At 37.3% G+C, this 24,179-nt stretch overlaps 3 protein-coding genes across 4 annotated transcripts in view; 1 reads left to right on the top strand and 2 right to left on the bottom strand.

Annotated features, from left to right (window-relative positions):
- Positions 1–497, bottom strand: part of LOC127433076 (G protein-coupled receptor kinase 5-like) — a 21,096-nt gene extending 20,599 nt beyond the window's left edge. For both annotated transcript variants that reach the window (XM_051684728.1, XM_051684727.1), the window contains exon 1: positions 225–497. In XM_051684728.1, coding sequence (XP_051540688.1) covers positions 225–276 — 52 coding nt within the window. In that variant the 5' untranslated portion in view covers positions 277–497. The remainder of the gene's footprint in view (positions 1–224) is intronic.
- Positions 498–2,823: 2,326 nt separating this feature from the next.
- LOC127433082 (mesoderm induction early response protein 3-like) lies at positions 2,824–18,958 on the top strand. The gene is made up of 13 exons (XM_051684734.1): positions 2,824–2,862; positions 7,279–7,303; positions 7,472–7,617; positions 9,810–9,944; positions 11,440–11,560; positions 12,114–12,187; positions 12,399–12,468; positions 12,550–12,695; positions 13,612–13,693; positions 13,814–13,908; positions 14,018–14,145; positions 14,349–14,494; positions 16,743–18,958. The coding sequence occupies exons 1-13, from the start codon at positions 2,854–2,856 to the stop codon at positions 17,189–17,191; spliced, it is 1,626 nt and encodes a 541-aa protein (XP_051540694.1). The 5' UTR covers positions 2,824–2,853; the 3' UTR covers positions 17,192–18,958.
- A 2,885-nt stretch (positions 18,959–21,843) lies between these two features.
- Positions 21,844–23,957, bottom strand: LOC127432250 (SET domain-containing protein 9-like). The gene is made up of 5 exons (XM_051683166.1): positions 23,857–23,957; positions 22,877–22,996; positions 22,732–22,736; positions 22,516–22,689; positions 21,844–22,457 (listed from the first exon to the last, which is right to left on the bottom strand). The coding sequence occupies exons 1-5, from the start codon at positions 23,955–23,957 to the stop codon at positions 22,261–22,263; spliced, it is 597 nt and encodes a 198-aa protein (XP_051539126.1). The 3' UTR covers positions 21,844–22,260.
- Positions 23,958–24,179: the final 222 nt, after the last annotated feature.

Here is a 24,179-nt window from a genome sequence, read left to right as displayed (position 1 = left end):
CAATTCAATTTGATGGAATTTTGTCATGAAATTAAAGTGCATAAATCTTAAAAATAGGCTAAACAATTGTTTGATCACAGCAGATAGCTCATCACAAAATGCTTAAAGCAGATTTGAGTTCATTTTGCTTTATACTGATTGAAAGGTTTTACATTTCTCTTTAAAATCTAACGTGAGCATTTCACTGATTCACCAAACCTGTCAATCAAACAAAAACATCTTACCTTCTCGAGCTTTTATGAGTGCACAGTTTGCCACCATTGACTCGATCTCCATTTCTGCAGTGTCTGCCAGTGAAAGTCAACCAAGTTGGGAATTCTGCATGTAGAATTGACCCCCACTTCTATTTCTTTCCTTAATTTGCATTTACTGGACTCTTATTTCTTGAGAGTGAGATAATTATACATGCACTAAATGATAAAGTTAATTTAGATCCCCTGTATGACATCAGTTATGTGCATGCTGTCAGAGTGAACCCATTCTCTAACACATGTTCACTAACAAATGACAAAGTCAACTTTCTTGTTCTGTATACCAATCTTGTTTCACCTGTACAGGTGACCTGACAGGCCAAGGCTCAACTGCGTCACTGCCTTAAATAGTGACGTTACGGTTTCAGTTCAACTGCAGGTCTCACACACCGTGCAACTGTAGAAAAGGGAGAACTCATATAAACTACAATTCAATTTCATACTTTCAGAAAAGCCCATGTACAGTTAATACATTAAAGTACTAAATAAGGTTCATTAAGTTTAATAAGTTATAAAAATGTGACTTAATTATGCAGCATAATTTCCACATAGTAGCAGGACAATTCTTAAATAATTTCCAGTATTTAAACATTAACTTGGTAAATGTTTTAAGACTTGTTTGTATTCAGTGCTTTGGTGTGATGCATTAGTTTGGAATCATGTTTGTTACATGTAACTGGCGCCACCATGTGCTCTACTGAGATCTCAACACATATGACTTAGTTACATGACAACATATACACTATATTGCCAAAAGTATTCGCTCACCCATCCAAATAATTGAATTCAGGTGTTCCAATCACTTCCATGGTCACAGGTGTATAAAATGAAGCACCTAGGCATGCAGACTGCTTCTACAAACATTTGTGAAAGAATGGGCCGCTCTCAGGAGCTCAGTGAATTCCAGCGTGGTACTGTGATAGGATGCCACCTGTGCAACAAGTCCAGTCGTGAAATTTCCTCGCTACTAAATATTCCACAGTCAACTGTCAGTGGTATTATAACAAAGTGGAAGTGATTGGGAATGACAGCAACTCAGCCACGAAGTGGTAGGCCACGTAAAATGACAGAGCGGGGTCAGCGGATGCTGAGGCGCATAGTGCACAGAGGTCGCCAACTTTCTGCAGAGTCAATCGCTACAGACCTCCAAAGTTCATGTGGCCTTCAGATTAGCTCAAGAACAGTGCCGAGCAGCTGCATCCAAGCCATACATCACCAAGTGCAATGCAAAGCGTCAGATGCAGTGGTGTAAAGCACGCCACCACTGGACTCTAGAGCAGTGGAGACATGTTCTCTGGAGTGACGAATCACGCTTCTCCATCTGGCAATCTGATGGACGAGTCTGGGTTTGGCGGTTGCCAGGAGAACGGTACTTGTCTGACTGCATTGTGCCAACTGTGAAGTTTGGTGGAGGGGGGATTATGGTGTGGGGTTATTTTTCAGGAGCTGGGCTTGGCCCCTTAGTTCCAGTGAAAGGAACTCTGAATGCTTCAGCATACCAAGAGATTTTGGACAATTCCATGTTCTCAACTTTGTGGGAACAGTTTGGTGATGGCCCCTTCCTGTTTCAACACTGACTGCGCACCAGTGCACAAAGCAAGGTCCATAAAGACATGGATGAGCGAGTTTGGTGTAGAAGAACTTGACTGGCCTGCACAGAGTCCTGACCTCAACCCGATAGAGAACGTTTGGGATGAATTAGAGTGAAGACTGCGAGCCAGGCCTTCTCGTCCAACATCAGTGTCTGACCTCACAAATGCGCTTCTGGAAGAATGGTCAAAAATTCCCATAAACACACTCCTAAACCTTGTGGAAAGCCTTCCCAGAAGAGTTGAAGCTGTTATAGCTGCAAAGGGTGGGCCGACGTCATATTAAACCCTATGGATTAAGAATGGGATGTCACTTAAGTTCATATGCGTCTAAAGGCAGATGAGCGAATACTTTTGGCAATATAGTGTATATAGAATAATATAGAGAAATGTCTAATATTTAAAGAATAATTGACATGCAACTGACTGAGGAATTCTTAAGGAAATTGATGGTCTTTGTAATCACCATCAAAAATAATATTATCCATTATTTGGTTCTTACAGAAGGATCTGTTAGCTAAAGATTGATTTATATTTTAATAATTTTATTATATTATATTATGCTATAAACTGAGTGATGTCAGAAGCTGTAGAGTGTTTTGCATTTTTCAAAAATAATAAAATAAATAATGAAAGCAACAAAGTTATTTCTTAAACACTAGCTAGAGACTTCAATATATATATATATTGCAATCGCAAATTCTAATCTGTGACTCAAATAAAAATAAAACAATGAAAAGGCCATCTCAAATAAATTAATAAATAAAAAAAATAAAAAAATTATTTATACATTTTAAATTCTTCCTAATGAATTCTCAGGTGATTACACGCAGTATCAGTGTGTAGACGTCAAACAGCGTTCTGACATCAGCCAATCCCGTATCCCGCTCGCAGTGCGCGTCAAACGCGTCAACCAATCAGAGCGAACCTGCAGAAATAATCAAACACCATTGGCTCACAGCGTGAATCCGGGTTCCGTCGTAAAGACAGTTTCGTAGCCCAAAGGTACCAAGATGTCGGAGGTAAGTTGAAAAGTATGGGGAAGGCGTCGTATTTTCGACGTTAATTTTTCTCACCACAGTGCATTATTTTGGGATTTTTATGGTTGATTACATGTAACAGGATCTTATCTCTAGATAAAGGTCAGTTTGGTGCGGATTTGAACGGTATTGGCTGTCAAAATGGGTGGTTAAAACGTCGACGGGGCCTCTTTTAGCGTCGAGCGTCCGTATTCGGCGTTCTGAGATCAGGCAGAACCGCTATCAGTGTCGAGCGCGCGGCGTCGGTTCCGCTCGTTTTATTCCGTGCCGTTTTATATGATGTATTTTAATTATATTTTATTTCTGTGTGGTTTCAGACTGTAATGCAGTGATTGTTCATGGCTGTAGTACCGCATTTATAGATGCTGTAAAGTGACTACATTAAAACCATTTTGATGTTTTATTTTAAAATAAAATATACAATATTATAGAGATTAGCAGAAAGGAAATCGGAGGTTCTGTTAGTTATTTTAAAATGACTGCTGTGGTATTATTCATTTGCTTGATAGTGACCAGTGTTGGGTGTAATGCATTAATTACTGTAAATTACTTTTTTTATTGGAAAAAAGTAAGGGATTACTCTTAATTTTTCTATAATTTAATTACCGTTACTTCTGATGTAATTGTGTTAAATACTGTATAGACTATAGAACAATTCTATATAAAACAATAGTGAATTTAAAATAAAAATTTAACGTCTAATGTTCAAATGTATGTTTTCTAATTTAACGCTGCCCCTTTAAATTCTTTGGCCAGTTCATTAGTAATTTATTTGATTTTATATGATTTATTTGAAAGAATTTAAAGAACAGTTTCATGTTTATTCTTGTATTTTTCATCTGGTCGAGGTTGATCAGGAAAGTAATTAATAATAAGTAATGCAGTTACTTTTCAGACAGAGTAATTAGTACAGTAATCTAATTACACTGTAGAAGATGTAATTGGTAGTTAGTAATTAATTACTTTTTTATGGTAATTTACCCAACAATGTGCATTGACGATTGAATTATCAGCTGTATTATAGATGTGTATTAATGTGAGATTCATAATGCAATGTTTATCGATAGTGTATTGATAAAGCAACGTTCAATGATGATAGATTGGTAATGCAATTGAAAATGCAGTAGTTTTTGATGATGTATTAATTATGCAATTGAGTAATGTAATGATTATTGATGATAAATTGGCAATGTAAATGGTAATGCAATGTTTATTTACAATAGTTTGCATTATTAATGTTTATTGATGCTAGATTTATAATGCAGAGTTTGATTTTTAAAGCAGTGTTCACAGATCTTTGATGATAATTTCTGCATTATTCATTGATTATAAATTGGCAATGCAAATGATAATGTAAGGTTAATTTATGATAGATTGATAATGCAATGTGCATGCCGGCGGGTCCACGGGGGGGCGCTATATCGCGGAAAAAGTTTACACTTAAAATGTTAAAGTCCCCGTCAGGCATGTGAGGTATCGTTTGAAAGATTAGAATCTGAACTTTTCAGAGAATACCATCACTTTTGCATTTATGTTACACATACTAACAAAATAAGGCCTGAAAACATTTGCGTCACTAATTAGGGCCCCCTAGAGGTAATGGGGACAATTTTTCCTGTTCTATATTTAATAACTGGCTCTTGAATAATTCCTTTAAAAGCTTGATGCAGTTTTTACGAGAGAAACTAAAGGCCTCATTGTTTTAATTAAAATTGTTCATTTTTTGTTTTTTGTAAAATAAAAGTTTTATTGCATATTTGCTTAGTGCAACACCAAGTTTAAAATTTTTTCTTTTAATTTTTTTTATCCCTTTTCTCCCAATTTGGAATGCCCAATTACCACTACTTAGTAGGTCCTCGTGGTGGCGCGGTTACCTCAATCCGGGTGGTGGAGGACAAGTCTCAGTTGCCTCCGCTTCTGAGACCGTCAGTCCGCGCATTTTATCATGTGACTCGTTGTGCATGATATCGCGGAGACTCAGCATTTGGAGGCTCATGCTATTCTCCGCGATCCACGCACAACTTACCACACGCCCCATTGAGAGCAAGAACCACTAATCACGACCACGAGGAGGTTACCCCATGTGACTCTACCCTCCCTAGCAACCGGGCCAATTTGGTTGCTTAGGAGACCTGGCTGGAGTCACTCCGCACGCCCTGGATTCAAACTCGCGACTCCAGGTGTGGTAGTCAGCGGCAATACTCGCTAAACTACCCAGGTGCCCAGTGCAACACCAAGTTAACATAGAACTGTTAATGAAGTTTTTTCCCGCTCGTTTTGCACGAGAAACAGGCTAAATCTATATATTTTATACACTTTTTAACAGGATTTTTATATATATATATATATATATATATAAACAAGGTGCTGTTTGGTTTATGATGTATTCGTTGCACTCTCTTGAGGACTTGGGACAATTTAAATTGATACATTTAATTTAAAACTTTATTGCATTTTTTGCATAGATTAAAGCGGAGAACATTTTGTCAGAACCTCTAGTAAATGACATGTTACTTTGTTTAGTACCCTTATGTCTAGGTGTTGTAAATCAGTGAAATAAGCATTTTTTTCTTCAGAATCGTGAGAGAATCGTGATCTTTATTCTAAGCAAAAAAATCGTGATTCTCAATTTATCCAGAATCGTGCAGCTCTAGTTTGAATGCGCTGCCTTTCTGTTGCTAAGGAAAATTTGTCCCATCCATTTTAATTAAGGCCCACCCAAAATGTATTACCTGGCTACCTTGCTGATGATGGATTGATAATGCAGTGTTTTTTGACAATATATTGATAAGAGTTGATGAATGCAATACAGTTGATTAACCAATGTTATTTGCACTATGAATTGGATAATCAATATATTATTGCAGCTAATATGTTTTCTAATTTAATGCTGCCCTCTTAAATTCTTTGGCCAGTTCATGAATAATTTTTTTGATTTTATGGTTTATTTGAAAGAATTAAAAGAACAGTTTCATGTCTATCGGTGGTTGATCAGGGTTTTAGAAAGTAATTAGTAATGCAAGTACTTTTCAGACAGAGTAATTAGTACAGTAATCTAAATACACTGTAGAAGATGTAATTAGTAGTTAGTAATTACTTTTTTTAATTTTTTTATAAGAGTAACCTAACACTGATAGTGACTCACGAACTCTTTCATTTTATTGTATATTCAGTTATAATATCCAGTTATATATTGTTGTGTTAAAAACATAGAGTAAAAAACTTAGTTTTAGATGTATTTGAGAATTTTTCACATTCAATTAGTGATGCTTGTTTGCAATCCGTAACATTTGACGTCAGTGGCCTGACAACTGAGCAAAGCGTATATTGTTTTAATCGTTAATTATATAAAACATGAATTATTCACACCCAAAATAGTTACTAGGGTTATCGTAACGACAGTAGAACTGTGATAACTCTTAGAAAAACAAAAAGAAATACAATTAAATGCATGCCAACGATTCTTAACCCTTGTGCGACCTTTGGGAGATTTTTGTCTTTTTCATTTTTGTTTTTTTCGATCATTTTGGCTGTGTTAATGCCAACGGCATACATTTTGCCAGAGGTGTGTGTTTTTGGGGGAATTTTGATATTTCAACCTCAGTTCCTATAATACATCTATAATACACTGTGTACACGAAATAGTTACACTCAGGACCTTCAGGACAAAAATGTCCCCATTGAAACCCATTAAAACTGCAATATTTGATCCCAGTGCCATTAAAGCATAAAATCATGAATTCTATGATATTATGCTTTCATTCCGGAGCCCTGGCTTCAACATTTACATTTTTTATATTTTCCACCAGATGGCGCCATTTTTCTCATGTTTAGCCTATGGAGCAAATACAAGCTTTTTCCCTATTGTCTGTTTGCTGTATTATAGAGCACTGCAGGACAATTGAATAAATTATGCAGCTAAAATTGTGTGTGTGCATTGGTATGGATGTCAGAGTGTGTATTTAGAAATTTGTGTGTGTGTGAGTAAAAAACAAGAGTGGCATTATGTAAACAAACTGGCATTTAAAGGGTTAAAATCCTGAAAATGAATGAAGATTTGGTAGTTATGATCAGGACTGATATTGGTTAAAAAAAATTAACTCATTGAAAGTGGAAAATAATATATAATAATATTTTTATGGCAGTTTTTTGATGCTGATATTTTTGTCCTCTAAGGACCTCTGAGTAACTTTTTTTAAATTGACACACAAGGGTTAAATCTGCCTGCACATTTTGAATGAAATTTCAAGTTACTTTGTTTTTCAATATTAACTGTAACTGCCATAACTAATTTGGCATGGTTGCCATGGTACATTTTTTTAAGGGAAATTATCCAAAAGTCTTCATAATGCTGTACATTCCTCACAAATCTCACTTTTTTTTCTTTCGTATTTTCAGGCTTCCTTGGGAAGTACAAGCCCAGGTAATTTACCCTCCTCATGTTTTTAATCATGTCAGATTGTTCGAGAATACAACATTTCGATGGGGCCGTATGGCTGTTCTTTAAAACGACTAACAGATAAAGTCATGCTTTAGTGGATAATATGATTTTTGCTCTTTTAATCATTAGCCCAATATTGCATTTTTTCAGTTGGCTCTTTGTCATCGGAAGATCACGATTTTGACCCAACGGCAGACATGCTGGTGCACGATTATGATGACGAGCGTACTTTAGAGGAGGAAGAGATGAGAGAAGGAGTGTCGAGTGGGAGCTCCGAAATCGCCGATTTGGAGAAGGTTTGCTTTATTTTTGGCCAATCTGCATGATGGATTTCACCTAGAGATGCACAGATACGGCCAATTACTGATCTGATGGCTAAAATTATTAATTCATATTGTGTATGGTCACCCTAAAGCCCAAAGTACACTTTGGTTTTGACTAGAGGTTGACTGATAGTGGGTTTTACTGATAACTAAGCTGGGAAAACAGGCCGATAGTCAAACCCCATAAAACTGTTCCTGTGCACGTGCATTCACTCAGTGTAATTTCCTAGCGCTTGATCTACTGAAGCTAGAGAACGGCAGAGCAAAAGCAAAAACTCAGGCAGCATAAGATTGGCATTAATGACTGATTTACTGCTGCTGATAATTAACTTATAAAATTCACTTAGAAACAAAACCTCTTTAATTGGACGTGGTTTCCATACAGCTAATGTAATGGCACTTATCCACTGCACGTTACGGTTCGACTCGACTGCTCGCTTTTCTGAGCTTGCTTTTCCACTGCAGTTTAGTGCCGCCTCAACGTGGGTGGGATTATAGGCTGATCATCATAGTTGCTCCGCCTCTACTGCCGTGACATCATCATTTCTTCTGTTTGAACCACTCCGGCTGTTGTGGTCCTTCATGGTTCTGTAGTCACTTACGTTTTTTTAACTTTTCCCTACACTGTTGGTAGGTTCGGTGGTAGCCGTGTGCGGCCAACAGCTGAGACACTTCCTGAAAGACTTCTTCATTTCACGTCGTTTCGTTCGTCGCTAACGAGAGGAATATCTGCACCTTGTTTATTGACCACGGCATGGTTTTGCGCACAGCCATTTCTTTTTACAATTCGAAAGTGGTGTGAACAAACGATACTGATGTTGCTAACTTTAAAAAAACTAGTGGGTTGATGTCCAGTGTCGCAAATCCAGTGACTGTGTTAGTGACTATTCTCTCTGACCAATCAGTGATCTGCAGGGTTTCGACGTCACATTTAGTATCAGCTCGGCTCGCTTGGAAGCTCGACCGAGGTGGTACTAAAAAAAAGTATCAGGTACCAAGTAGTATCCACAGTGGAAAACTCCAAAAAAGCGAAGAGAGTCGAGCTGTACCTTGCAGTGGAAAAGCCCCATTAGTGTCCTCTCCATCCTGTTGGCGATTAGTTATAAACAAATCAATAATCAAACCATCTTTGGTTGTCTTAAATAACTGATTTATTGTACCATGACAATAAAAATAATGTGTATTGTATACATTGTCCATACCTAGGCATATCTCTGTTATTTTGAAGCGTCTGTCTCTAAATAGCCTAGTCACGTTGCACAACAAACTCCACGTGGAGTCAGTGATGGTTTTTATTTAACCTCTAGAGGGCGCAGTTATGCTGTTGAATCAAGCAGTTCAGCCTGTAGAACCCTCCAGCGTCGGCCACGGAGAAATTAAACCAAAAATAAAAAAATGCAACTATCGGCCCAGTTGAATTGGTAAATCCGATATATCGGTCGACCTCTAGTTTTGACCGATTTGTGAGTGCTAAAAAATTACAGTTCTCGAGCACTCTGCTGACAGACACCTAGCATTTGTGTCTGTCTGAAGTATACTTTGGGCTTAATGCTCCAATCTAAAATTTTACATTTTTCTACAATATTAATAAAAAACAAATCCTGACAGAAAAATTTACCATACCAATATTGTCACTGATATATTACGTGTCCTTAGTTTTATCCGTTTTAATGCTAATATCAAAACGAAGGATCTTTTTTTTTCTCCCAATTTGGAATGCCCAATTCCCAATGTGCTCTAGGTCCTCGTGGTCGCATGGTGATTCGCCTCAATCTGGGTGACAGGATGAATCCAAGTTGCCTCCGCGTCTGAGACCGTCAACCCGCGCATCTTATCACGTGGCTTGTTGAGCGCGTTGCCATGGAGACATAGCGCGTGTGGAGGCTTCACGCCATCCACCGCGGCATCCGTGCTCAACTCACCACGTGCCCCACCGAGAACGAGCCACATTATAGCGACCACGAGGAGTTTACCCCATGTGACTCTACCCTCCTTAGCAACCGGGCCAATTTGGTTGCTTAGGAAACCTGGCTGGAGTCACTCAGCATGCCCTGGGATTCGAACTAGCGAGCTAGCGAACTTCAGGGGTGGTAGTCCGCGTATTTTACCACTGAGCTACCCAGGCCCCCAAACCGAAGGATCTTAACCAAATGTCTTTCTTACAGGAGGGGAACATGCCATTGGAGGAGCTGCTGGCGCTGTACAGATATGAAGCTGCAGACAGTGCTGTCGGTTGCTCGAGTGCAGACAGTTCATCTGTAGAGCTGACGGATGAGCTGCCTGACATGACGTTAGATAAAGTAGGTTACTGCTAGTTTAGCAAGAGATTTTTAGGTTTGTTTTGCTTTTTAGATGACTAGACATGGATAAACAGGCAGAGTGACATTCGAATTCTGTGTTTTGCAAAAAGTATTGGGCAGTACTAGCGTTACAGACGTGCCATTTGCAATGAAATTGTGAAATTTAACATAAGATATAAAGTACTCATTACCAGTATATCGGACCATTTGTATGTATAATCATAGACATCTGCAGATAGAGCCCAGACATCAGAAACATTTCAGTCTGAAGTAGGCATGTGCACGGTTACAGTTTTAACATTTGGTAAACCACGAGGTTTCACGAATGGTTTATCAGTTTTTCATCGGGGCGTGGGAATAAAAACGTTCATTGCAATGACACTATCGCAGCACAACAAATGAAACACAATGCAGGTATTTTGAGATGCATTTATAAAAATTAAAGTTTTTTTTAACTTAATGAAATGAAACAATCATACGTGAGACACTGAAAGAAAAAACAAAGACGTCCATCCAGTGCGTGTTAACAGTATATATAGAAAAACAGCACAGAAGCACACAAAAGCATGTCCGAACAACCTCTAACTTGCCTTATACTTGGAAAAACTGTCCCAAACACGGTGGGAGAACCCCACGGTTTGTCAGAACTCGTGGTGTTTGTGTCTGGTTGAGGACCTCTATTGCACGTATAGAATAACTTAATAGTGCTTTTGGTGTCTGAATAGTCACACGTCAAACGGTTAACTGAATGTTGACTATCCGTGCACATCCCTTGTCTGAAGTTTTCTTGCAGTTTAGATCTGGTAATGAACGTGCGTTAAGACGTGACTTTAAAAACTTGAGACTTTGAGCTCTTAGACATCGGTATGATATCCATCAAGAATATAATGTCTTGATGTGGCCTTGCATGAATAGGCTGCATTTTAAAATATGTAGTCTGCATTCACTTCAGACAGCGCTAGGTGAGTGAGTGGCACCCTCTAGCATGTGTGTGCAGCACAGCAAAATTAGATGATGTTTATCATATTACAATTCAAATCGTTTGTCTAAATGATCCCAGCATTTGGCTATAAATGCGGTAGCATGAAACAAGTCACAGATCAAAGCAATAATCAGCGAGCTATCTGAATCATCATAGCAAAGAACGAATGGTGGAGGTTTGTGATTCCTTCATTGATATCTTTATGATTTGATATGAAGCATCCGTAGCTGTCACGTCCGTATGGTGCACCCCTAAAAAATTCAATTTCCTAAAAAATCCATTTATATACAGTAAAATGTAGACCTACATGAACAATTTAAAAGGGGTTTTGTTCCTTTGCTTAACTTGATTTTTACATGATGTGGTTGACATTTTTGTTTAATTGCTCTATTTGTAATTAACAGTGCAAACGTTTTGAAAGAAAATGATTTTGGCTAATTAACAAAACATTGTCTCATCAAAAAGTTCTGAACAGTTCTTGGACGTTTTTAACAACTTGTTGTCTCGTGACAGGAGGAGATCGCTAAAGATCTGCTGTCTGGAGACGATGAAGAAACTCAGTCTTCTGCTGACGACCTCACACCGTCTGTGACGTCGCACGAAACCAATGATTTCTTCCCCAGAACTCTTCGATGTAAGCTTTAATCCCATCGTTTTTGTAACTCAGGTTTGCCATTCAATTCTCTTTTTTAAAATTTGGAATGTCCAATTCCCAATGCGCTCTAAGTCCTCCTGGTGGCGTAGTGACTCGCCTCAATTCGGGTGGTGGAGGATGAATATCAGTTGCTTCCGCGTCTGAGACCGTCAATCCGTGCATCTTATCACGTGGCTTGTTGAGCGCGTTACCACGGAGACCTAGTGCGTGTGGAGGCTTCATGCTATTCTCCGCGGCATCCACACACAACTCACCACACGCCCCACCGAGAGCGAGAACCACATTATAGTGACCACAAGGAGGTTACCCCATGTGACTCTACTCTCCCTAGCAACTGGGCCAATTTGGTTGCTTAGGAGACCTGGCTGGAGTCACTCAGCATACCCTGGATTTGAACTCGCGACTCCAGTGGTGATAGTCAACATCTTTACTCGCTGAGATACCCAAACCCCCTTTGCCATTCAATTCTTGAATAAATGTTCAATAATTAAATTTTATCGTAGCACTCAAATTGCTGCTGTTTTTTTTTCAGCTAACACTGTTTACGATGGAGACAAAGAATCCGAGGGAGAGGATGATGGTTTAAGCCCTGAAGACTCTCGAAAGGTGAGGAAGAGCACGGTCTCATTTGATTCCGGCATATGGAGTTGGTGGAAAATACCTTGTCTTGTCAAATGCTCATGATCTAAGATCAAAATTGTTGCTATAAAAATAGCAAAGCACCTCCTTACTCCATAAATTGACCAAAATATATATATATATTTATTTGTGATAAACTGTAAACAAATTGACGCTTTTGTTTGTTTTGCTTTCACAGGAAATCATGGTGGGGTCTGACTACCAAGCAGAAATTCCTGCGCTTGCCTGTTATAATGATCATGAGAATGGTGAGTGTCAGATGTTTTGAGATTCTTTTGGTAAGAAAAACGACTTTTCTAAACTGCCTTTTAATGGTGTTTGTTCTTCAGTGTATGCAGAGGAAGATCAGCTACTGTGGCAGCCGGACATGTTGCCAGAGTCTAAAGTCAAACGCTTCTTGCAAGACGCTGAACTAAATGTGGATGGAAAGATGGAGGCAGATAAACAGTGTTCTCTAGTCAAAGACAATGAGCAGGTAAAGATCTACCTTACATCTGCTGATTAGGGATGTTGTTGTTAATAGTTTAAGCTTATGGGTCATCGATTAATTAATTTCAGCACAAATCCGTTCAGTTATCATGCCAGCGAATGTTGATAAGGCTGTCTATGCAGTCATCCACTGCTTGCGCGCTACATGTCACATCTGCTACACAGATGTGCATCCTTCGCTTCCTCTCATCTAAAGATGAAGTGGGCTCAATGTAATTAGTGTTGGAGTGTTTCTCTATAAATGAACATTGTTTTACATCGTGATAGTGTATAAAAGTACATGACAACAAGCACGGTTGATCTGCCGGTCTCCTTTTTTCATCCCAACCTACAATTACGTCAGTGATCGCTGGGAGAGAACGAAGTTTCGTTAAACCGAATCTCACCAGCATTAGAGAAGCGGAGGGGGTTTGAGATGCATTCCATATGAAACTCGGTCAAGTGTATATGCATCTGGCTGTTCAAGCAACAAATGTAAATTTACTCTGCCCAAACTGCACAGAGTTAGCATGGGAAAAACATGAAACAACGGCTGTTACCGAGTATTTGCGTTGAACTTGCGTTGTGCAATAAATAATAACAAATTAAGAAACGGATGCAAGTTGTAGGAGCGAGAGAACATTTTTCTGCATTTATTTAATGCAGATCACTGAAGTAACCGAAACTAAATGCTGACAATAACGCATGTTACCTACGACAAGCCCCGAGGGCAAAAGAACAGTGCGTGCATACACAGATACACGCGCGCACGTGGCAAAGTCGTAATTTCCACAACAATCGATTATGAAAATGTCTGAAAATTGACATCCCTAATGCACATCATCAATTCCTTATGCACAGTGTTCCAAGCCTCATCTTCAAAGACCATCCTTGAGTAAACTTCTGTTGTTTTTGTCATCTAGGCCTTATACGAGCTCTTGAAATGTAACTACAATGTCCGGGAAGCTCTTGAACGGTGTCGCAGCAATGAAAAATCTTCAAAAGGTAGGCGGATTTCTATGTTGTCGTAGTTTTCGAAAGTGCTGAAATTTGAAGTTTTGAATTTCTCGTTTAAGCCTAAAATGAATGTTTAAAAAAAATAATAATAATAATTTGTTATTGTAGATGAGATGCACCCGTGGTCTGAAGAAGAATGTCGAAATTTTGAGCACGCTCTTCTTTTGTATGAGAAGAACTTCCACCTCATCCAGAAACACAAAGTAAGATGATAACAACAACTTGCTATTTCTTTGTATATCTGAAACGATCTCAAATTGCACCTGAAGTGGTTATTTAGTTGTACGGTAACTTTTGCGTTTTATTTTTAAGGTCAACACTAGGACGGTGGCCGAATGTGTTGCATTTTATTACATGTGGAAGAAGTCGGAACGATTTGACTTTTTTGTCCAGCAAAACCGATTTGGAAAAAAGAAGTTCAGCAGTTATCCTGGTGTTACGTAAGTTCTCAAACATTCATACAGACTAGGGATGGGCATTTTCGAGTAATTTTGTAGTCGAGTACTCTAACTCACAAAACTCGTAAATTAAAATGCAAGTTAATGACACGTATGTGAAATTTCGGTTTTGAAAATAAGCTACCTTGAACAAACTGTGCTTTTCTTTTGGTAAAAAATCAAATGAACGATATGCGTTTCTGCAGGGATCTGATGGACCGGTTGGTGGATGAGGCTGAGGGTTTGGTCGATGGATCTGCATCGGTGTGTTCCAGCAGTAGCGGCAGGATAGAACCTCCAACCGAACAACAACTCAACATCCTCAACTCCATCACAGCCAGTGACCTCTCCGGTACGTCCTCAACCCAACCACAAAGTGTTTCTGGATACAAGCAGTCTTCTGTTTACCTTGTTTTGACACTAGCCTTTTATTTATGTGTTTGTCAATAACACACAAAGCCCCTCAAGGTTATACATTGCACTGATTTTAGGCATGACTGTCATTAAACGTTGGTAAAATCACTATAATGCACAACCTCTGTTGGCTTTTTGCTTTTATAAAATGGCGGCAAAAGCAGTGTGCTAAAAGACAGCAATGTTCAATAAAGTACTATTAATTACGGATAAACCTATATATTGGCAATGACCGATTAATCGGACAATATTTGTCAATTTTGAGATTATTGTCATTGGTCAGTAACTATACCCGAGTGGCACATAGTTGTTTTGCCTGACGGTCCCAAAATCTACCAACAGCTTTATCAATGCATAATGCAAATTTCTGCATTCATATATGTTTTTATTTTTTTGTAAATATAAATTGTAAAATATGTGTTAAATAAAATCTCAAATGTGTTCAGTTGTTCATTAGACTAACTGTAGATCGTTTACAGTTGCTAAGACATTTCTTGCATTCAGTTGCCAAGCATCTTGGTGCATTTATAATTCAAGTGATGTGCGGTCACAGGTGTGTGTTTATTGGCTATTTTACAACAGCTTTGAATGTGGCTCGTTCAATCTAGTTTTAGAGATGAGCGATCCATATTATGAAAGTTAGGGCTGTATGAGTTATAATTGACAATTATTTCCGGTCATATTGTAATTGCGATTCATTTTGATGAATAGAATTTACATTAAAATACTTATTGTGGGTGCATCAGCTACATGCCGTATTCTTGATGTTGGCTACACATCCAGAACAAGCTGAGAACTGTGTGTTTGCATTACTTTATTACTGTTTTAACCCTTGGATGGACTTGTTTTGGATTTGAACTAGTTTTTGGCCTAAAACTTTATAATATCCTCCACAGAGGTGATTTGAACCTGGCAATGTAATATTTTTTTTACATTTCATGTATTTTTAAACAAAGCTACAAGAAGTACTTACTGTGTAGCTCTGGATCAATTTGACCTGTTTCATATAAAAACTTACGAGAAAGCTGTAAAATGTTCTAAAAGTTAAAAATGTTATTTATAAGCACATTCATACTCATAATTGCACACATACACACAAACATACACACATACTGTACATGCATGCATGCATGCATCCGTACATACACAAACACACATTAACAGCAGACACAAAGTCAAACGTAGGATTTTTTTCTTATTAATTTATCCAAAATGTATTTACTGTTAATTCAGTGTTCTTTTACCATATTTGAATTGTTCAAATGAGATATAAGCAAAAAAACACCTGTTTGAAAAAATGTAGATTAAATGCAAATTATAGTTATTGGATTATTTGAGTCATAATCTTTTAAAAAAATATATATATTTTTTTAGCAGAAGTCTCATGTCTGCTCCGGTCACTGCTTCTGTAAGCCCCAAGTAGCCACAAACTCTATATCAGCTCTAACCTTAGGTTATTTTCTACAAAATTAGTCTACTTTCTACTTGTCTTTCAGCTTGCCTGTGTAAATAATCCACTGTTATGTCTCAGATGTCCGGGAACAAATGCAGTTCAGCAAAAAAAAGTATTATAAACAAATCATTGTTTAAATATGTTCCTGACTATTGATGGTGAAATACTATACATCATATTATAATAACGCTGAGGTTCTTAGCGTTCAAGTGACACCAAGATCACATTTGTAGTCCATTCAGAGGCCAAGATATTTTACAAAACATGGGGGAAGGGTGGCGCTTCCCAAAAAAGAAGGCGGAGTCACAAAACACATTGGGGCGCCGCCTGCCTTTCAGATCCGTATATTGTGATAGGAGGTGATAGAGAAAAATTATGTTTTCTGCCATCTAGTGGAATGATCTAAGACTAAAAGTAGGGAGATGGAGCAAACGGAGCCTTTATTACAAGCTTTTGAAATTAAAGATAAAAAATGGGTCAATTTGACCTAGCAGGTTCAAAGTAGGGACTTGATTGTTAAGACCATCCAAGGGAGACTAGTGTGCTAAACGGTCAACTTCACGTTGCCCCTCTTAGAAGCATGAGAAACAAAGCGGTTTTGAATCAGTTATTCACTGAAAGCGAGCAGTGGTCTGTGATTTTGTTCCAACGTTCAACCGCTACATGATCTCGATTATTTATTGTATTAATTGTGCAGCCCTAATGATGGTTAACTGTTTCCTTCTTCACACAGCATTGACGAGCACTGTGGCGTCGGTGTGTAACCCAGCAGACGTAAGCTGTCTGGACTCCTATAACTTTTCTGCCCTCGATGGAGTGCACCGCGGCCCGCTGAGCCATGAGGAACCCCTCAACTATTCTAGCAACAGAGACGGCGACTGTCTCAACCTGATCGAAACCGGCTTCTATCACTCAGACCTCGGCCAGATCAACGTGTGCGGTGAGGACTGCGAACGGCCCCCGGCCAAACGGCTCAAGATGGGTCTGTCAGAACCGTTCATAAACGACGTGTCGGTCGGCAACAGAAACATGGCCGTGGATTTCGAGAGCCGCACGCACCACATCACGAGTGCCAAAATGGCAGTTTCGGTCACTGACTTTGGTGGTTTATCGGCCAGTGAGGCCGGCAGCTACATGGCCGCGCACGCACTACATCAGCACACGGCGTTGCAGTCCGAGTAAACAGAAGTAGCGCCTCCAAACGGGACTATCTGCAATTAAACGTGTACATAGCCGCTTAATGAAAAGTCCTTTTATGTTTTGTTTTATGATTGTATACGTGTGTATATATATATATATATATATGTACAGATTTCTTTATAGATTCTTTTTTTATTATGACATCAGTGATGTCTAATTGTTCAGACTTTTAAAATCTTGATTTCTCAAGAGTTAATACAGCCATTCATTTCCAGTCTTGAAATTTTGGAAGTGTCATAACGTGTCTACGTCCGGATACTGTGGAAAACTTGTGACAGGAGTTGTTGCACAAACTGATGTATCTCACACCTTCGGCCGGTGGCAAGGGTTTTTTTTTAGCCATGATGATTGGCCGTTCATTCAGCCTCTTGTCTGTGGTACTTATCAGTGTTTACAGGTGTTTGCTCCTGGGCCTCGGCGCGTGTAGCGGTTAATGCGGGGCTTTAGGCATCTACCGTATGAACATCATCTACTCTATACCACTTTTGATCGAGCCATTTTTTTGCACCATGAAGAAGCAGCTCTGTTTTTTTTTTACCATTAATAGTCGTTGAACATCACGACTCTAGAAGTGTTAAAGTTCATCAAAATGTATTCCAGTTGGCCCTGCAGTAAATAGGAGATTTTGTGCTATTGTATAAGAAGAAAAAGACTGCAAACAAACCAATGAACGGTTTAAAGCAATTTGAGGAACTTTACGGCGGTTATTGGAAACATATATAAATAAAGGCTCTTAAAGGAATATTCCGGGTTCAATACAAGTTAAGCTCAGTCGCCAGCATTTGATTCGGCGTAATGTTAATTACCACAAACAATTATTTCAACTCGTCCCTCCTTTTCTTTAAAAAAAGCAATGGAAAGTGAATGGGGCCGATCCGTGAACGTGGCTATACTTATGAAACCGAGTATTTTAACAAGGCGTAAACAATATGTTGGTTAACGTGACTTTAGTGAGATAAAATCGCTTACTAACCTTTTTGTGTAAGGTTATATTAAATGTTACTACTTTGTTGCAATGGTGACAAAAACGATTATTTAAACGGCCAAATAATAAACGTGTTTTACAAGAAGATTTAATGCTAGTGCTTTTATTAAATAATAAGCTTCATGTTTCTGCTTTTTTAAACCCTCAAAATTGGCCCAATTGACTCCCATTGTAAGTGCCACACTGTGACCTCGATTTTTACTGTTTGACGGATGTCGAAATTCGTTTTTGGGTGGTGATCAACATTATGCCACAAATGCTGTCGATTGATCTTGTGTTGAACCCGACAATTCCTTAATTATAATAATGAATGATTATCTTTCACCATAACCTATCAGAGGTATACAAAAAAAATATGGCGACGAAAGTTTTAATTTTTCTACTTTGCATATTTATTAGTGTTCCTTATATACTCCCTTTTGTAAATTGTGCTTTATCGAATAGTTGTTAGTTGGCCGTTTTTATTGCAATGAAGACCATTGGACTGCTGTATGGTCTTTACAGAGCATATTCGAACTCTGTAAGGGATTATTTTTATTTTTTAATGGTTGAGAAATTATTGGCACATGTCATTTCGAGGTTTTTTTATTTTTGAATGTGTACAAGATCATTTGTTCGATATTTCAAGATTGCAAACAATTAAAATAAATTGCAGGGATTTCTTAATCACAGTCGGGAACAGAATTAGCCGCAGTTTTAACGTCTGTTTCCTTCAGTAAACGATTATGCAAAGTTGTAAATTATTTTGGTTTATCTAGCTTTTTCCATTTTCTGCTTTCACTGCCTGGTTCTCCCACAGCGGATGGTTTTGTGGCAATCCCGAGCTTTGCTTTTTAAGTCGAGAATATCTATGCATTTGAACAAGCAACTGTGATCGGCGTGCTCTTCAATGAGCTAAAATCACAAACTACATTAAATGCTTGTCTGTGGACGATGTGGATTGGTTACACCATGATTAAATAGATGCGCTCATTTCCCCCCTCTCACAAGTGTATTTACCTTATGATTTTTCTTTCAGAAAAGTTTTACGTACTCTCGTATGGCAATAATTTGTAAATATGTACAAATACCTGACAACATACCTTCCCATTTTATTTCTTCCTTGACAAACAGACTTGAACTTTATAAAATTCTGTGCTTCTGAGTCTGTATGCCACAAGAATGCCTTGTTTATTTACTGTTTGGCTGATGTTTTTCTTTGTAAGAGATTTGCTTAAGAAGAGAGTTATTTATTTATTTATTTATTCACTCAACTGCAAATGGGTGTAGTGTGTAGCGTTCTGTACTCGAGTGAAATAAAGTATCCTCCTCCCAGGATGTGCCCTGTTTTAACACCATTGTGGTCCATTTCAGAGACCCACTAGAGAAGGATCAGCTGAATGTACAGTATTATTGCATCTTAGGGATTTACTGTGCTCGTTCAATGACAAGAGTGGTTTTCGGTTATGGCAGAACCCGATTTGCAGTGTTGCCTTAATCCTCATTCAAGAACTTGCATGTTGAATCTACCTGGAAAATGCTTTCAAAGTCCATGTTGAATTATGTGCGGTCTGTTTGGAGAGTTTTCCAGGATGGTGATCTTTGAACGGCTTGTGCTATGTCTGTAAAATTGTTTCCTTGTACCTGCAGCCAGAATTCCTTTTGCTTTTCTTTACATACTTGAAGGATGTGTATTTATACATTTAAATATATTTAATACAATATTCTCCAGTTCACTCCTGTAGGTTGTGCAATTCATTTCTCCTGTCCCTCCAAGGATTGAAAAGAGTTTTAGGAAATCGTGTTGGTGCAGTAATTTCTGTCCAAAGTTTGTATAAATAAGAGTTATAGTCTAAAATTGAAATTGTATCATAGTAATGGTCTTTGGCTTCCAGGGGTAAAACTGTACATTTGAGAACCTCCCCATGGCTTTGGAAAGTTTTATACAATGGGTTTTATTTCACTTTATGCTTCTGGGGGAGACTAAGTTAATTTCAGTTGTTCAACAACTTGGTGTAATAAAATTATAGTGTTAAATAGACAATCAAACGGCAATTAATATTCGAAAGGACGTTTTATCATTCTTAATGTTTGTACATAGACACTGTTCTTGTTTTGTTGTTTTTTTATTTTATTTGGTATTTTATGTTGTACTTAACTGGCAAACCGTTCCAGGAATAAAGTTCTGGAAAATACTATAACTGTCTAAGTTTATAAACAACACAAACACACATGCATGTTATTTAACTTTAAATGAGGTTTTATTCATCTACTCTTATTTATCCTTTATTTGCGGTGAATCTACTGAAAAACTGTCCAAAAATGTCCTGGTTAAATTTAACCCCAAAAACAGCAATTACATTTTTGTATAAAGATTAAACGTATTTTTAGGACCACTAAGATTTTATATATATATTATACATAATTATTATTACTGCAATTGCAAGTGTATGTCATAGCAGTGTTTGTTGTACTGAATTTATTGTGGTTTTAATTTTCAAACAAAATCTTGTCATAAAATATATTAATTCATTGTCTTATTTTTGCTCAATGTTAATTATCTTAAAATTAGGTTTATTTTCTTTATGCAGTGAAACTTGTCTTGGACATTCCTTCATGAAATGCATGAAAATAATGAATCATAACACTACCATCATGACCTGCTGGGAGTCGCTTTGGCTAGTGTGGTAAAACTCTATATAAACAAAGTTTTTTTTTTTTTAATAGGAAAAACCTTGTATTTAAGGCCTTAATGAAGATAAGTAACACACAAACCAACTTAGATTTTAATAAAAAAATTAACTCTCCTATGGTATTCAAAAATGGCACCTTCCTTTGGTATACTCGGTCATTTTTGACCGGAAGGTTTATTAGATGTGTAACCCTTTTTTTTTTTTTTTTTTTTTTTTTTAAATGATGATGATACTATTTTTTTCTTCCCTGAAGTAAGAACAATAAAATTATGCATTTCTTTGGGTATTTTATGCTATTTTGATCTTATTTACAAGTACATTACTAAATTTGACCATTAATTTGCATAGACAAATAAGCACATTTTTGAAAAAAAAATAATAATTTTGACAACCTACTCTTCTATAAGTTGAAACATTAAGAAAATATGAGAATGTGACACATTCATCTGGTGAACAAAATATAAATAACATGACTTGAAAACCATGTAATGCCAGAAACAGCCAATAGATGACTGTGGACACCTACTGTGTAGTCTGATGGCTTGCTGTAACCTAATTTTATATTTTATCACAAGATATGCATTTGGATATATATTTAAACATTATCAAACTATTATTTGTCAAAGTTTAGCATTTTAAAATTGATTTGCAGTGTCAGTTTTTGCAGTTAATGTCATTATGCTTGCAATCAAACCTGACCATGGTGTTACAAAGAGAAGACACAGAATAAGCATTTTTCTACCAATAATTATTTCAAACATAAACGTTTAATAACTCAAGTAAATGCATAATAATATCAAGAAAATGAACACCAAGAAACAGAAATGAACTGCAAAATTCTGAAAATTCAAGAGTATAAAAGAGAAGAATCAGAGTAAATATTTTGCAATTTCAAACTTTCTATAGTAAAAATGTATTTTGCAAGAGTGTGTGTGTGTGTGTGTGTCAGATTGCTGTCGTCAGCTGGAAAACAACAGATGACTTGTAATGCCAACAATGAGCAAAAGATGGCTGTAGAGCTCCATTTATTGATGCCCTGATTCTGTGTGTGTGTGTTCTGCATTGTGGCTGATTTATTTTATTTGACAAATGTAAAACAAAAAAAGCACGTTAAAGTCTCACCAGTTCATTCTTTGTGTGCGTGGATGTGTATGTTTTGCACTGAGGATGTTTTAGAGTCTCACCCTGTAATTTATGTCAGTTTTTTTCTGCATTGTGGCTGATTTACTGATTGTATCTGACAGATCAAAAAAACAATTCCTCTGTTTTTTGGTCTTTCCCATTCATTTTCAATGGTCGGTCAATTTTGACCACAAATACCAAAGGTTTTGCTTTGTTTTTAACGACCTCTTAGACTTATCGAATCAAGCCCACATTTGTTTTTTTTTGTATGTTCAGATGGAGTAAAAGTCACCAAGTCTTGTGCTGCTCATATAAAGGAAACCATTTCTATTACATTTGAAAAATGTTTTTCGGTCAAAAATGACCGAATACCATAGGAGGGTTAAATGCACAATTGTATAGTAGTTAGAGAACAACTCTTCACCAACATTAATATCTCTCAGTGACACAAGAACGACAGCGCAAAAGCCTGAAAGAGAGAAAACAGATGTACTTATTATCAAGAAAATGTCTGGATGTCCTACCACAAATATGCCTTTGTACATCAGGTCTGTAATTGACACTAGGCAGGTATTGACAAAGCTCTACAGGAAATCCAACCAGTACATCAAACTCTTGATAGTAAACATTAGCAGCTTTTTCTGTGGATAGCAAGTAACATTTTTGAAAGATATGTCCAACTTTATATGTACAATCAAGTACTGCGAGTAGCAAGCAGTTTTACGATCTTACAGTGCTCTCACACTTTCTGACCAATGAATTTCCATGACTTTTCCAGTCATTTGTGATTACTGCATAAGGATAAATCATTCTGACTCAGACCGAACATGACGTTTCCAGGTTTTCCATGAGAGTGGGAACACTGAACCTATAATTGACAGCCGCTACTTGTCATTGGAGCAGTTGTTGGCATATTGTCCTTCTGTGAGGGGATTTACAGGATGAGGAGTGAGCCAAGAACAGTCACTGAGATGGAAGGGACCAAATCTGTCCCGTCCACTGCATGATCTGTTTCACATTTAAGAAGAGATGTGATGTGTGTCTTCATGTAAATACAAGAAATTACATGGGAATGCAACTCATGGGTCGATGACGTGATGCTCTTTTTTTATATATTTTTTGGTCCAGATCTATAAAAATTATTTAACATTTTAATTAAAATGCCATTCACAAAAAAACAATTACTTAAATGCACCTCTACTATGATGAACATGTTTTCAATTTCTGAGGTCAAAGATATTTTGATATTTTTTAATATCAAATATGTCGAAGTCAAAAATGTAATTTGGTGTAACCGTCCAGACAAATCTCATTAAAAGTTGAAACTCCTGGAGAAAAAAATGCTTGAAAAAATAGTTTGGGATAATCTTTTATTATTATTATTTATATATATATATATATATATATATATATATATATATATATATATATATATATATATATATATATATATATAAAACTGTAGCAATACTGTTTTAAAATATAATTCATATTTGAAAAACTTCCAGATCAAAGTCAGGCAGTGTTACTAAAAATAATAACGTTTCACGTTTATCACGTTTTAGATGCATACATCGCCTGACGTCAGTCAACCGGAGAACGCGCATGCGCATGAGCAGAAATGGCCTGAAAAATAGCGTTTATTAGCGTGATCAGAGCTAAAGAAGCACAATTTATAATACCGGTGTTATCAGAGTTTACTGCTGATTTGAAATATGTTCTTTGATCGTAATATTGACCAACTGTTTCGTAGATTCCGGTCATTCCCAATTCAAGTAGATAGGAGCTGTCCTTTATGCCGCTTGTTTACATAGGAAATGGCTGAACTGGGAGTGTTCCAAAGATGGCCGCCGAGTGGACTGACTTGCCTTGAAAGCCACTTTGGTTGAGCCGATTCGCATGGTGTTTCTAAATCCACTGTCTGTGAGAATATTTCGAACTTTTCAACGCTGTTGCGCACTACCTCCATCTAGTGGTTGGGAGACATATTAAAAAGTACAATTAAGGTTTAATTTTGATTTGTATTACAATTTGTCACGTTTTTTTTATTCAAAAGGCTTTAGATTTCATCCTCTTTCCTGTCATTCACTGTTCTCTGTAACAGTGTGTTATAAAACATCATGTCTTATCTTATCTTACAATGATTTACAGAGGGCAATGTCCAATTCTTTTCAATTTTACGGTAATGTTA

The sequence above is a fragment of the Myxocyprinus asiaticus genome, chromosome 42, assembly GCF_019703515.2.
Source record: "Myxocyprinus asiaticus isolate MX2 ecotype Aquarium Trade chromosome 42, UBuf_Myxa_2, whole genome shotgun sequence".
Classification (NCBI taxonomy): domain Eukaryota; kingdom Metazoa; phylum Chordata; class Actinopteri; order Cypriniformes; family Catostomidae; genus Myxocyprinus; species Myxocyprinus asiaticus.
Note: the sequence above shows the minus strand (reverse complement) of the source record. Positions and strands in the feature narration are given on the sequence as shown.